This window comes from Manis javanica, chromosome 7 (genome assembly GCF_040802235.1).
Source record: "Manis javanica isolate MJ-LG chromosome 7, MJ_LKY, whole genome shotgun sequence".
Lineage (NCBI taxonomy): Eukaryota > Metazoa > Chordata > Mammalia > Pholidota > Manidae > Manis > Manis javanica.
The window spans coordinates 61,233,395-61,248,684 of NC_133162.1; the positions used below are offsets into that span (position 1 = coordinate 61,233,395).

At 35.5% G+C, this 15,290-nt stretch overlaps 1 protein-coding gene across 4 annotated transcripts in view; it reads left to right on the top strand.

Annotated features, from left to right (window-relative positions):
* Nucleotides 1-15,290, top strand: part of PCDH15 (protocadherin related 15) — a 1,663,341-nt gene that overhangs the window by 1,471,023 nt on the left and 177,028 nt on the right. For all 4 annotated transcript variants that reach the window (XM_073241042.1, XM_073241040.1, XM_073241039.1 and 1 more), the window contains one exon: nucleotides 4,173-4,289. In XM_073241042.1, the coding sequence (XP_073097143.1) occupies nucleotides 4,173-4,289 (117 nt within the window). The remainder of the gene's footprint in view (nucleotides 1-4,172; nucleotides 4,290-15,290) is intronic.

Genomic DNA, 15,290 nt, shown 5'->3' on the forward strand with positions numbered 1-15,290 from the left:
CTTAAAGATTCTAGCTCAGAATATGCACATATTCGCCCAGTTGACCATAGCACCTTGGCTTAGAAAAAAATTCAAAAACTTATCAGCTCCCTTCTCCCCACATTACCATTCCAAAACAGGGACACCAGTTAGGAGTGGAATTTGCATTAAAGCTTTGGGTTTGTCAACATTGCACAAAGTTATCCTCCTCTAATTTTGCCATCAGTCTTGAAGGGCTGTTTTATCTGCCAGTATGCATGAGTGATGGGACAGATGCTCAGGTAACAGACACACAGCCTATGTTAAATTTAAACTCCTTTGCTATATGCTCTTATCCTATCCTTGTACTTCCTCTTTCATAACGTTCATCACACTCAATATTATTTAATTTTTGTTTCGACACTCAACAGTAAGCTCAGTACCAGCAGACACTGTGCCTTTCTTGGTGTTAACCAATCCCCAGCACCTCAGGTACTGCCCTACTAACCAGAAGCTCCATCAATGTCTGTGATACGGACAGCCATTGTGTACATCTTGCTCTCTGTGGCAAAGCATAATTTTGATCATCTCTACGTTATTCCCCAAGAATCTGGAGTATCTCCAAATTCAGAAATAAAACCTAGACAAAACAAACAAATTTAGGCAGTTAAGAAAGACTCCAGTACAGGTTTTGATGAAAAAAAAAGAGAAATAGAAGTTTATGGTTTGTGTTTAAGAGAACCCCATGAAAAACAAACAAACAAAATTTGGCTAGAGATGGGGCTGTGCAGAACCACAAGAGAAGGGAGAGAAGTCGGGAAAGACGCAAAGACAAGTAAAACAACTAAGAGGGAACAAACAGCGCAAGGAAGATCTCAGCAAATGGGGCAGCAAATAGAAGGTGCCTGGTAGTGGAAAGCAGGACTGGTAACAGGCAGAGAGGTCAGCTGTGCAGACTGCCAAAGAACATGAGGCATCAGCTTCACAAGCCTGAAGGGGCTTCCGAGAGCAGGGCAGCCAAACAGCTTCAGGTGGGCGGCGCTTTAGGCAGACAGCTTTACAGGGATCGCCCAAGTCCCTCCCACGCTGGCGCCCCCAATCCGGGTCTCCTCGTGGAGCATGCCTGAGACTGCCTGAAGGTGGGGGGCTGGCATTCACTCTATTTTCATCATCTCAAAAAGATGATCTGAGTATAACCAGTTAGGACTCTTGTATCAGGCAAGAGTCTCTTGTCCAGAACATTTTTTAGCCTTAAGTCCAGAAAAATCAAAGTTTTTATCATCTCTTTTTCTTTGATTTCTGTGGAGAACTTGCCATTAATTTCTAATCTCCCCGGGAAGTTTCTGTTTTCCTGGTATACTCATTGAAGAAGGTTCCTTAAATCTACCCGGTGGTCTGCCGAAATAGAAATGGTTTCTGTGATTATGTTAGACTTTAATTTAGAAAATAAATAAATGAAATTCATATTTTCTCTTCCTAGATAACTGGGTCCTCAGCTGCAGTTTTATTGCTCTATATATGGAAACAAATTATAAGTTCACTAAGTACAACAATTTCTTTTCTCTATAAAGAGCATGGTGTTCTAGCCGAGAACCATGGTAACATTCAGAGTACGCTTTAGAAACATGACAAGTAATTTTTGCTCAGACCAGCAAAAAATTATAACCACAGAAAGCAACCTATTATGGGTCTTAATGATAAAATTGCTAATAAGAAGACAGAGAGGAAATGTTTCTTTGTACCAATACTACCCTCTAGTGGAATAATGGGCTTTTGAAGAGTGGAGCTCATTCTTAATTTGCTGTATAATAGGACATTTGGAGAGAAGCAGATTTATGTACATTTTTCTTCAGACATCCCTGGAGCATAACTGTAATGAGCTATTGATTATGCTCATTGGCATTGCATTTCAATAAATTTTCTCATCTGAAATAATGCATTGTGCAAGAACTACAGACAACCGGCTGCCCATCTTCACCACAAAAAAAGATTGTGACCCCGAAATGTGTACAATGTACCATAAAAAGAAATACTGTTACAATAGCAGTATTGATTTATTCTTTATCATGTCAATGGCAAGCAAACCAAAGGTGAGGGTGGGAGCTATACCAGTCTCTTAATAGTGTCTTTAGCTATCAACAGCTGCAGGTTTGTGTCTAATTGGTTTATGAGGCCACATTCTAAAAATGTCTATTGTGCTTTTGGTTAGAAGGTAAATATTTTCCCAGGAAAAAAAGGCCACTATATTCAGCACTGTTAGTAACTATAGGTCATAACTGGAAAAATCAAAAGTCATTTTTTTTCCCCTAAAGAATCAAATTATTCAAAAGTACCTTGTAACATTAAGGTTTTAAATGTCTCTGGGGGAAAAAGAAGAAAATTGGTAGAAACATACTGAGTTTATGTGAGTTTTTGGAAACTCATGAACAGAAAGATTGCAGTGTGGAGACTCCTTTCCTAATCATCAGGAGTCACAGTTTAAGGATGCAAGAGGATTTCTACCCCGTTAGTTATGAGATTCACTGACTAAATTAATTGGCATTCTTGAAAAGAGCAGGACAAAGAGTGCATGAAAATGTTTTACATATATATATATTTCCCTTACTTGGAACTCATGATCAGTACCCCACACACCCTCATTATAGGGAACCAGGACTACCTAGGTTCCTTGACTGGTCATATTCTGAAGTCCATAATTTATAAAGGAAGTCTTCTATTTCATAGGGAGATGGTGAAACTGAATGTCAAAACAGAGGAAATGATATTTTTTATATTTCAATTTTGCTTACAGTTCAAGACCTCCTATTTCTTAACCAAATTCTGAAGGTTCTTGATATTCACAACTCGGCTGTCAACATAAAAGAAACCTGTATTTGATTGTAATAGATAATTACCATGCCCGCTTTGCAAAACAGCGTTTATAATCAGTTAATTAGTGTGTTTCAAATTGACAGTGTGCAGGAAAAGTGCTGTTATCAGAGCAGATATCAAAGACTTCGTAATTTCATTTAGTTTTTAGTAGCAAGTGAGAAAAAAAAGATGGGTAAAATAAGATATTTAACAAATACAGCTTTGGGGCCAAATACGTTTAACCCAAAATACCCAAAACAATGCAGGATGTAAGGGCTATTTTAAAATAAATAAATTTAAGATTATAAATCATACATGTTAATAAGCATGATTTTTGAGAAGAAAATGACAGATACACTACTCTCCATAAAAGATAAAATGATTGAGAAAAAAATGGTCCTGCTCTCATGGGGCCAGATTTATGAGTTTGCCTCTGCCAGATAGGTAGATTAATTTAGACAAAGCTACTAATCTGTCTGCAGAATTAGGACCTTCATCTGTCAGATGGCCAGCAAGGGAAATGAAGTCAGAGACATCTTTTTCTTAAGTCACCACAGCATCACCAGTGCCTAGCACTGGGTCATAAAAACGGGAGGAACTCAATGAATATTTACTTAATGAGTAACTACATAAATAACAATGAACTTGTATCAATGGATTATGAAAATAAGATAGATGTCTATAAATTACTTTGAAAAGATCCTTAAGAAAATTAACACTTTTCCATCTATAGGAACATTTGGTCTTATGTGTCATTACTGTAGTGTGCCCTATGTGAATTGTGGTGTGCATTATATGTGTGTATTTATACATTTATAAAAATGTCAGATGGCATTAAGGGATATTTCAGCTTACATTTGAAATGTTCTAATTATATATTAGTGTGGTAAGTAGATAAAGAATTTATAGTTGCAACAGAAACAGTAAGAGCTTTCATAAAAAAGCAATAAGAAAACAAACACCATCTTCTACACCTATCTCATAAAATGGCACTTTTTATAAAATTTGTTCTTGTTTTCAAAGTTTAAGTACATCATACCATTAGAAGTATCTTCAGAGAAAGTTTCAAGCATTACTCCAATCTCTAAAAGTATATTTTGGGGTAGGAGGAGGCAAGACAATGGTGACAGATTATGTACTGGAATGGAACGGCCTTCAGTTGATATCACACACACTAACATCACATAGGAAGGATGGCAGTTTCCTCTAGGGTGCCATTCTGAAGTGAGAATGATGGACTTCGGAGCATAGAAAGCCAACAGTGGCAAATGGGTTGTGCGATATAAAGAGATGGAGCCAGTGTAGCAACTGTGTACCTAACCCAGTTTCAACCAGAGCCCTAAACCCTTAATTGTGTTTTCCAGGATATGAATGATTACCCTCCCATATTTACTAAACGAATCTACAAAGGAATGGTGGCTCCAGATGCTGTCAAAGGCACACCTATCACAACAGTTCACGCTGAAGATGCAGACCCTGCTGTAAGTACAAGACACTGATTAATACTCTGAATTGTAGTGAAGACAACCTTTCACACTCAGAAATGACCCAATTCCCAACACAGCATAGGCGGTTTGTATGAGTTTCACTCTTATTTCCTCATGAATTTGATGTACTGTTGCCTGTTGCAGCCACAGGTACAGATCCTAGAAATGATTATTACTGAGTTTAGACAATTAAGGATATGCTTTTTGTTTTACTCGAATTCAAAATTTACTATTTACCAATTTCTCTAGCACTAATGATAAATATATGTAAAAAGAATCATCCACATCTAGAATCGGTACCATTTGGTTTCTTTATCTGGAACTGTGTAAATTTAGTTTAGTCACACTAGGTATTATCCTTATGTATTTTCCATTTTATTCACCTATGGCTATTTTGTTAGCAAACTCTAAATCAACATGTGGCATAATACTTATATTGAGTGTGTCAATTTTGGTAAACTGAAATCTTAATATTGCTTTTAGACCATATTTATAGATTCTCTTATTATTCAGAATGTTACCTCTCCTGAGATATCCCATAGTACCTCACAAGAAAGTGGGTTTTTAATGAAAATATATTATAGCAGAAGTGAGGTAAATTTTACTTAATGTTATCATATTAATGTATTGAAAATAGCATGTAGCCATAAGAGTACCTATATAAAAATGCTCTCTAAAGTAACTTGAGACCTTCATAAATATTAGCCAGTTATATTTATAACAGACAAATGATGAAGATATAAATTTTTTATTTTGAGTGAGCTCATACTATGAGAGACTGATACATTCCAGAAAAATATTAGAAGTATTAAATAAATCTTTTTTAAAGGTAAGAAAATTGAAAGAAGACCTGAATTTTATGAGTGATGTGACTCTGTTTCATACTGCTAATGTAAATAGTATTTATGTAATGCCATTTGTTTAATCAAGGGTGACTGGTAGTCATAACATTTTTCAACTTCAGCTGTGGCAAACCATATAAAGTTGTTTGTGACTATCAGGTCTTGAAAAATAATAATGTTAACATGAAAGCAATGACCTTTCACTCAGAAGTTCCTTTTCTCCAGTGTGTTAAGATGTCTTTGAAACTGATTTATTGTATCGTGGGAAATATGATAGGCAAAATTCATAACTTGAACATACTAATAGAGATGGTGAATGTGAAATTATGGTTTGTTTGCCTGTGAAGTAAACTGTCAGGGGTACAAAAATACTTTGAAATTAACAATACACATTCAGTTCTATTCAGGACACGTATTTGAGCACCAGCTCCATACTGATCATTGGGCTAACCATTTTTGTTCACCAGAAACTGACAGTCTTGTAGGAAAAAATGGAACTGCCCAGAGACACTGTAACACACTGTTACAATGAGTGTAAGCAAACACAGCACCTTAGCATACTCGTATATCGAAGAAATTTTGGTTAGCACAGAATTTAAGATAGTGTTAAATTTAATGGCATTAATGAAAAGAAAATCAGTCTTAACATAGACAGCAAAATCCTCACTTCACCTTTGGCAACTGGGACCCTGATAACTGGTTTAATATTCAGATGGCTCCACCAGTATGAGAGAAGTTGTCTTTTTTTTTTAACTATAGATGGTACTCAATATTATACTGGTCTCAAGTATGCTATGCAACATAGAGTTTCAATAGTTATATACATGATTAAATCCTCACCTGGACTAGTGTAGATACTATCTGTCAATGGTGGTTACTATGAGGAAGGGGCAGAGGGAGGGGTGAGTGGGTGAAGTAGGCGAAGAGGAGAGAAGCTGTCTTTGTCTATTGTCTGTTCAAAGAATTTATATTACTTATCTGAAATGTTTATCTAGAGAGAAGGCCCAGGTTTTACTCCCTGAAGCTCTATTGAGGAAATTTACCAGGCTCAAATTCTGTATTTCTTTGGAAGAAGTTCTTAGGTTTGCATTCCCAGTAGTAGTTTTTAACTTTTAATATCCAATGCTAGCTTTTCAAAAGATGAAAGGTGGATGCCAATCACTCAATTGGAATACTGAGCGCGCTTATTTCAGTTAGTGGATATATATTTTATCAGACTCTGCTTTGATCTTTCAAACACTAACAATCTTTAGGTATAACTGGTATTCAGTATTGAGCTTTTCAGTCATTGTTGTAAATTGGGTTCCTTAAATTAGCATAATTAAGCCAATCAGAAATAAAATCTCAAGTCCATGAAAATTTTCCAAAGATAAATATCATATTACACAATTTGGAAAAATGTGATTGATTTTTAATTTTATTATTTTAGGTTGGTGCCATAAACAGAATAAGTATTTTTTAGATGGGTTTGCCAAATGTTTTCTACTCTGTTACAATTATAAACATTTATTAATTAGAAAAAGTTTCAATTTCATATCCTTCAGGGCTTCTGCGTCAGTTGTTCTGTTTGGGGCTGTAAGGACCTGCGGTGGCACTATGTTTATTTAATGGTCTCTCTTCCAATCTAGAAGGTAATGTCCTTGAGGGCAAGTATCAAAATTCTTTGTATTCCCACATCTAACTCTATGCTTGGTACTTAGTCTGTTAGGAAACGTTTGTTGAATAATTGAATATATGAAAAAATTAACAGTTGTGTCTAAGCTCTTCAGAATTAAAAAAAATGTGCCAGATCTTCAGAAATTTAGTTGTTTGTGACTCAGAGAAAGTTTCTTAATGTCTCCAAGCCTACCTACATATGGCCATTTGAGGGCTGTGAAATAAGTGGGGTGATTCATATATGATGTTTAGCACAACTCCTATACCCTCATAGAACAGGTTTTGTTATAATTCAGCAGTAAGAATGTTCATCTCTAGAGATCAGCCATCTTTTTCAAGGCAGCATCTTTCTTTTGAATGAAGTGAGAACCACCCATTTTAAACTCGGAAATAACAACAAAATCCTTTGCAGCATCGGACGGAGAAACTGGATGAGTTCCTAAAGCCAGAGAAAGCGTCTTTGCTGAATATAAATCAAGAATTATAAAATGCATGTGCAAAACTAATGCACAATGAAGAGGGAGAAGAAACAAAAGCCTTCCAGGATTTTTCTTTTTCCCCCCCACTGATTTACTGCTATTAGGACATTTTATTTTCCGCCTTGCTTTTGGGACAACATTAACCTACGTAGTTCACCATAGATGTGAATAGTGAATGACTGATCATTTTGGATATGAAAAATTGCTAACCATTTTTTCTGTTCACCAGAGAAATCTGACTGCAAACTTCCACAAAACAAAATGGCAAGTGTAATTTCCCTTCACATATTTTTATTCTTTCTGAAGCTCCAGGCCAAACCCCATGATAGAAGAGTTCTCTGCAAGCAGTGTAAATGCCTGACAGAATAGTGTCCTTTGTGAGCACGTGGACACTGAAAAACTGGAAGAAATACATGAAGCTTACATTTTTCTCATTTCAAAGAAAGTATGAGGAACCCACAGAGGATTGCTTTCTCATTGCTGTATCGTTCTTTCCGTTTAATGCATGTTAGGGATTCATAAGATTCTTGTTTAAAGTAAAGCAATAATTGAAACATGTCTAATATTAGCAGTTTTGACAGAGCTTCTTATTTGCATGTACTAGTGTGAGAATTATTTAGACATCGACGTGTTCTTTCTTTCAGGTTTTGATATTGATTTATGAAATAAGTATGCCCCATAAAAAAGATCTTATAAGTTCTCAGAGGTAATTGGCTTTAAAAATCAATAAGTATTCTTACTATACTTTCTTAGAAATTATTTTTATAAAAGGACAGAAATTACAAGTGTGAGGGGTATTATTTTCCCCATTGTTGAGATTTTGATAGCTATGCCAGCCTTTCTGAGTTGAGACAAGCTACCTGAGGAATTATTTTTAAAGTGTTTTCAGAGATGTGTCTTTAACATCCTTCTCAATCAGTCAAGGGTACTTTTGTTGATCTCTAGAGTGTAAGGAAAATGCTCCATTTTTCTTATCACTGATGCATAACTTGTGTGTTATTAGAATGTCATGATGTCACCAAATAATGTCCGGTAGTTACGAAAAAATTAATGCTTAACCCTCCAAATAGTCATTCTTGTTAATAGTCATTAACAGAGGGTATAACAGTAGAACAAAAGCACCAGTTGTGTTTACCCACAGTTTCTGCTCATTTGCTTTGTGTGTAATTGTTAAAATTATTCAGGTCCAGGACTGTTAAAGGGTTGTATTTTTATCTCCGGATATTGTGGCTGGTCTGTATCATTTTTGCATCGATATCTCTACATACCTATTTTTTTATCACTTACCACATACTGGCTGGTGTTATGCTGTATTGATTTAGGTTATTGCCTGCAATGTAGCAGAAGCTCTGGTGTTAAAGATCAGTTTCTACTTAACCATATTTGGTGACCCTGTAGCATGTGGGGAAAATGTACTTAGCTCAGTATTGTGTTTTGTTTTTTTTTCCCTTCACATCAAAGCTGTTAGGGAAATAATCAAGAACTATTTTCATGATTCATGTCAGCTTGTGAAAATTGAGATGATGATGTAGCCTCGGTCTGAGTCCCTTTGGTCTCAAATACTTAATTAGAAAGAAAGCACACCATGAAACAGCTGGGACTTGATCTTTAAAATAACAATGGGTTATAATTAGATTTGAAAGTGTAAATGAGTACAAAAGGGAAGGTTTTATGAGAAAGTTTATACATGATTAATGTCTAGAAAAGGCTTATCTAAGTGTTTTAAGATTGTGTCATTTTCTTTCCTTTTTGTGGCTTATAGTTTCCTTTCAAGAGCAATTATATTGTTAACATTATTTGAGATCAATATTAGATTTAAATGTTTCAAATGTAAATGTTGCTCTTCTAATTAAGAAACAACCACACTTACCAGGGCTAAAGGAGCTTTTTACTTTTTTTATAAATGACAATATCTGTAAAGTTGAAGGGTTTTTTTAGCCTTTGCAAAAGTGTCAGCAAGTGATAGATACATCAAGGATTTATATTATTTTTTTAAATGAGAATGAACCTCATGGGATTAGGGTTTCATGCACTTCAACAAGAGGTTTCCAAGGGAATTGAGTTGAAATATAACAGGTTATCTCAAAGGTTCACTCATAGGCCTTCCTTATGACTTAAATGATGTGCTTTATTTTAAATTACTTGCCAGAGGAAATGAGAAAAGATCCTCTGACAGAATATCTTGGCTTCTCATGGTCTAGATTCTTGGCTTTAACACCCTCAAAACTAGACCAGGGGTAAGTATCGGTCTTCTTGTTCCCAACTCCACAATTCTTCCAAATCCTTAAATGATGACAATACACAGGGAGTATACCCATAATCACCAAATGTGCCTGCACCACAGAGACGTTTCATAATACTTTTTGAATCAATAAATAAATCAGAAAGCATTTACTGTGGATATAATAAGTAAGACTATGACAAGATAAAGACAGAAACTAAGCCATGATAGTGTATATGAAAAATGCCAAGAAGTGCTGTATTTACTCAAAGAATGGAGAAATGAATGTGTTCTGGTGTGTTCTGAGCCTGCCCTGGACAGGAATTCACCTTTAAAAAATGCAGGGGATTCATTTGAGTGAACAGTAGAAGAAAATGATTGAGGGAATGTATCCAAAAATTTCATAGTCAAAAATATCCATCATATATTCACAAATTTGTATAACATGATTTGAACTATGTCTGATTCAATAAATGCTAACTATTTAAAAGAATACACTAGGAATGCCTTTAGAGACTCACTTGTAAACAGGAAATGTGGCAGATATGGTTTTATGAAAACCATTTTATTATATGGAAAATGGAAATTTACTGATGACTTTCCGACAGGACAGTGACAAAAATCAAAGCTGCATAATAGAATAGTTAATGTCCTGTAATGTGTGTCTTCACTGGATGAGATTATAAATGATAGCTAGGTGATGAGTTAGCAGCTATTGGTTTCATTTATGTATAAAAAAATAGGTGTACAATGGAAATGGAGAAAATAGAAATACTTAATAGCGATTGAAATGGAACAATTAATTGTGATTGGGCAGGAGGTTGAAGATCACACACAGAATGAGAGCACAGTCAGGAGTGAATCAAGAGTGGGAAAGATATTTTTTATATTAATTGATAGAAATAAGGTAGGTAAAAAAGAAAGCTTTTATTAAGGAGAAAATAATGAGATCAATCAGGACAAATTAAATTATTTTCAAAACATCTAAACGCAACCATATGTAGTATAATAGAAGTTGTCCAAATTCCCTCACCCAGGCATGGAGGCTGAGAGAACTGAATCAGAACGTAACTATACTCACCATTATCTATTAGCCATCATACCACATCTACCCAGGAGCCAGAATGTCAGGGCTGCCAAGAAGGTTACCTCTTGCCCAGAATGGTAGGTTCATCAGACTCAGGAATACGTAACACCTAGTGCTGAGAGGAGACTGGAGGCAGAAGGCAGGGTGGGGCTAGGATTCCTTTGAACAGGTCAATATTGTGAGGAAGACCCTGAGGCAGATACTGCACGTTTCCACAGCTGCTTTGACTGATGCCGAGATGATTGCTGCATTGGACAGGGATGTATCAGGTAGAAAATATGGGGATAAAGGTACAGGAAGAAATGTGGAGTGGGAGCCAGCTGAATAACGCTTAAAGGTATGAGGGTAAATACATTCTCCAAGAGAGAAAGTATAATCAGAAAACAAAATAATTTGGAAATAAATCCTCAGATTATGTATGCCCTTTGGAGGATGGTATGAAACTGAAGAATGGAAAATGTCAAGAGAAAGGAGAGATTGGCAGGATAGAAAAGAAATCTGCTTTGTTTTGTTTTTTTCTTTTGCAGGCTGGACAAAGTGAATGAAAGTAAGCTAAGTAGAGGGCCATAGCTATGTGTTGATTAGAAACTCATAGGTAACCTTCCTGGTAAATTAGCCCTTGTTCTCCTGAAGGTTGCTTACCCTTGTGTATTTCATTCTCTAGAGTTTTTTTGGGTGTGGCTTTTATATATAGATTAATTTTTTGATTTTGACTCTATTGGTTTATTTTTATTACATTTTCTATAAATAATTACTTATCTGCATTCTCAATAAAATTTACTTGTATTATTTAAATTATACTTCCCAGACATACTGACAACAACTACTTATATTTATTCCTGTATTTGTCTACATATGACTTATGATTCGTATATGACTATGATTCATTTCATATTCTCAAGCATCCATTTTTAACTTCTTGATTTTGTTTCATCTTTTAGTTTACTCATATATGTCTTCAGTTTTTTAGAAAGATACCTTGTGAGTTCTTATACACAAGAAATTTTATTTTGCTTATACATATAACATACAGTTTGAAGAGTCTCGGGTTCAAACTTTGCCCTTTAAAACTATACATGTTTTGTCCTATTTTCTAGTTTTTAATGTTGTAAAAGTATGAATCTATATTAATTAATTAATCTCTCTCTATATAATATTTCTTCTGAATTAACTGTATGTGGTATATGTATGATTATCTTTTCAATCTGAAAACTTAAATATTTCATCATCCCAAGAAACTTTTAAGTGGCTTCCAGTAAAGACTCTAGAGTGAGATTGGCTGATTTCAATTCCTAAGGCTCCTACCGACTCACCTTTTGGTCTTGAGCAATTCACTTAGTCACTCTGACATTGAGTTCTCACATTTGTAAAATGAAATAAAAAATACCAGATCTGAAACTTTATACACCTTGGACAGCAACCACTCCTTTTTTCATTCCCTGAGCAACCACAATTCTATTCTTTGCTTCTATGAATTTCACAATTTCAGATACTTCATACAATGAAATCATGCAGAATTTGTCTGTCTTTGACTGGCTTATTTCACTATCATAATATCCTCATGATAGAAGAGTTCTCCGCAAACAGGGTAAATGCAAAATTTATCCATGCAAATGGCAGGATTCTATTCTTTTTTTTTAAGACTGGATAATATTCCACTGTATATACATGCCACATTTCTTAATCTTCTCATCCACTGATGAACATCTAGGTCATTTCCTTGTCTTAGCTATTTTGAATAATGCTTTGATGAACATGGAATTGCAAATATCTCTTCAAGATCCTGATTTCAATTATTTTTACATATACCTGAAAGTGGGATTGCTAGGTCATATGGTAGTTCTATGATTAATTTCTTGAGGAACCTTGTTTTCTTGTTACCCATAGCAGCCATACCATTTTACATTCCCACCAATAGTGTACAAGATTTTAATTTTTCCACTTCCCCACTAACATTTGTTATCTTTGTTTTATAATAGCCATCCTATGAGATAATATCTCATTGTAGTTAGCATTTGTATTGTCCCTGATGATGGGTGACATTGAGCATCTTTTCATATGCCTGTTGGCCATTTGTATGTCTTCTTTGGAGAAATATCTATTCAAGTCCTTTTTCCATCTTTTAATCTGTTTTGTTTTGTTTTGATTATTGTTTTAGAGATCTGCTGTACATTAAGTCTACAGCTAACAATATACTGTATTGTACACTTAAAAACATGTTAATGGAGTAAGTATATCTCATGTTAGGCATTCTTATCACAATTAAAAAAAGTAGTACTTACCTGGTGGAATTGTGTGAGGGTTACACAGTATCATTTATGTGGAGTAGTTTGATGCCTGCCATATAATAAATACTCAGTAAATATTATCTGTCATAGTTTTTTATGTTTATTCTGGTCATTCTCAGGCTTTGGATCTCTGATGTTTGTCTTCTATGTTTATTGTTTGTATTTTGTTATGTTCTCTTTGTCCTTCTGCATTCTGGGAAAGTTTGTAAAGGTCGAAGGTCCAGTAAACTGAGCAAGGGGGAGAGGGAGGATGTATAAGGTATGGGAGCAGTGAAGAAGGAACTGGGTCTCTGAACCATCACTGTGACAACTTTTTCCCAGCCTGACTCTTCCCAGGGTGTGTTGGAAATGTAAGTACTGGAGCTGAGTGTTTTGTAATCAGGTTTCTATTTGACCAGACAACCATTATCACTACACGCTACACCAGGTCTGGCATCACACCTGCTCTTCCATCCAGCACAATCACGTAGAACCCTTTACCTCCATTCTCTCCCTAACCCCAAGCCACCTTTACTACAGAGTCAAAGAACACCAAAGAATTCAGGAAGACTTCAGTATCAGGAACATCATCAACTAGAATGGGGATTGACTAACACATCAAAGAGATCCCCATACACCTGTGATCATGATTAAGTGTGAAGTATTCTGTGAACTTCTAGCATGTCAAGATTTTTTATACCACAGCAACAAGGTTGAAATGTAAGAACCTAATATTCAGTGAAAATTGTAAGAAAAAGAAAAGAATATCATATGTAACATTAAAGCAAAAAAGCTAAAATCCACACAATATAGCATCAATTAGGTTTTCCTACTAAAATGCTGCATAGTAAAACATTACCAAACTGTCACTGCTTCACTATAACAATGATTTATATTTTTATTCATGGGTCTTTGAGCCAGCTAAATGTAGGCTGGCCTTGGATTTTTGCTGAAGGTTGAGCTCATATCTACTCCACATGCCTCTTCATTCAGGGATCTGTGACCAAGCACTTCTCTTTACACAGTGAAGGACAGGATCATAAGAGAACTTGCCTAATTACATAGTCACATGTAAAGCTTCTGCTTGCGTATCACACAGTATCTCATGTTCCATTAACCAAAACATGTTGCGTGGCCAAGCCCAAAACCAATGGGGTAGGATTGGAGGAAAAAGGAGTGGATATTTGCTAAATAACAATAAAAGGTACCACAAAAGTTTAGTTAAAAGACACTCCCTAAATGTATTAGCATGGTTGCCTTTGATGGAAAAAGGAGATAGGAATGAGGTGTGAGAATAAAAAGAAATAAAAAAATGAGAAGTAAATATGCCTATTGGATCCATAGATGACAATGTTCCATAAACTATGGATTATATTTAACTTAAATCTGTGGTCCAAAGAAAAGAAAAATCCCTCAATATTTATTACATGTGTGTGCATCCAATATTATTTCAGGGCACTGCATTAAATATTAAGGATTAAAATTGTCATGTTTCCTAAATCAAGTAAAATGAAGCAGTCTATGTCTATGGAAAGCTCCAAACAATAAATCTTTAGGGTGCTGCAAAACCAGGCAAAGGGAGCCTGATTTGTCTGGATATTCAAGAAAGCTTCTGGAGAAAGTGACTGAGAGCTGAGATCTGAACGATGCAGAGGTACCAAGGCAACAAGCATGGCAGAATTAGGTGCTAAGGTAGGAAGAAAACTAAGTTTTAAAAACCAAAAGGAGGCAATTCTGTCGGGAGTCCAAGAAGTAAATCCAAGTCAGATTCTGTGAAGTCTGGTAGGCCACGAAGACAGTGTCAAGATTTCTTGTTTCATCCTAAGAAAAATGAGAGGCTTTGAAGGCAGAGGGTTAGGCTCACTAGTTACTAGCTCTCATTCTGGTTCATTCTTATTTTTAAATTTCTTTTGTTTTGTGAGTTGGGGGAGAAGTTGAATGTGTGCCACTGTTATCTTCATACATTTAAACCATATCTAAATGTATTATTCATTATTTGATATCTTATGGATTGAGATTGACAAACCTATTTCCCAAAAGACAGTGGTAAATAATCCTGAGACAAATATTTTTTAGGGTCTTTAATAGCTATGATAATACCATACCTGTAGAAACTAAACTATATGCACACATTATATTGGCAGTGACATCTTCCCATAACAGACTTGCCTACAAGAGTGTGATCCTACCATACTGTCAAAACATAGTAGTCGCTGCAGGTGTTAAAAGTGGAGGAGTGGGGGAGAGGAAGGAAGGAAAGCACATGATCTTCTCAGTGGTGACATGGAGAGTCTGGTCTGCAGTTTTTCCAGGTCCCTTTTAAAAATACCTTAGTATCTAGTTAGATCCACTAAAAAAATGATTAAGTCATTATGACTGCAGAAAACAGTACTAACCACTGTAAAGTAATCCCTGATGCTCAATCACACTTGGGAGGTTTTAT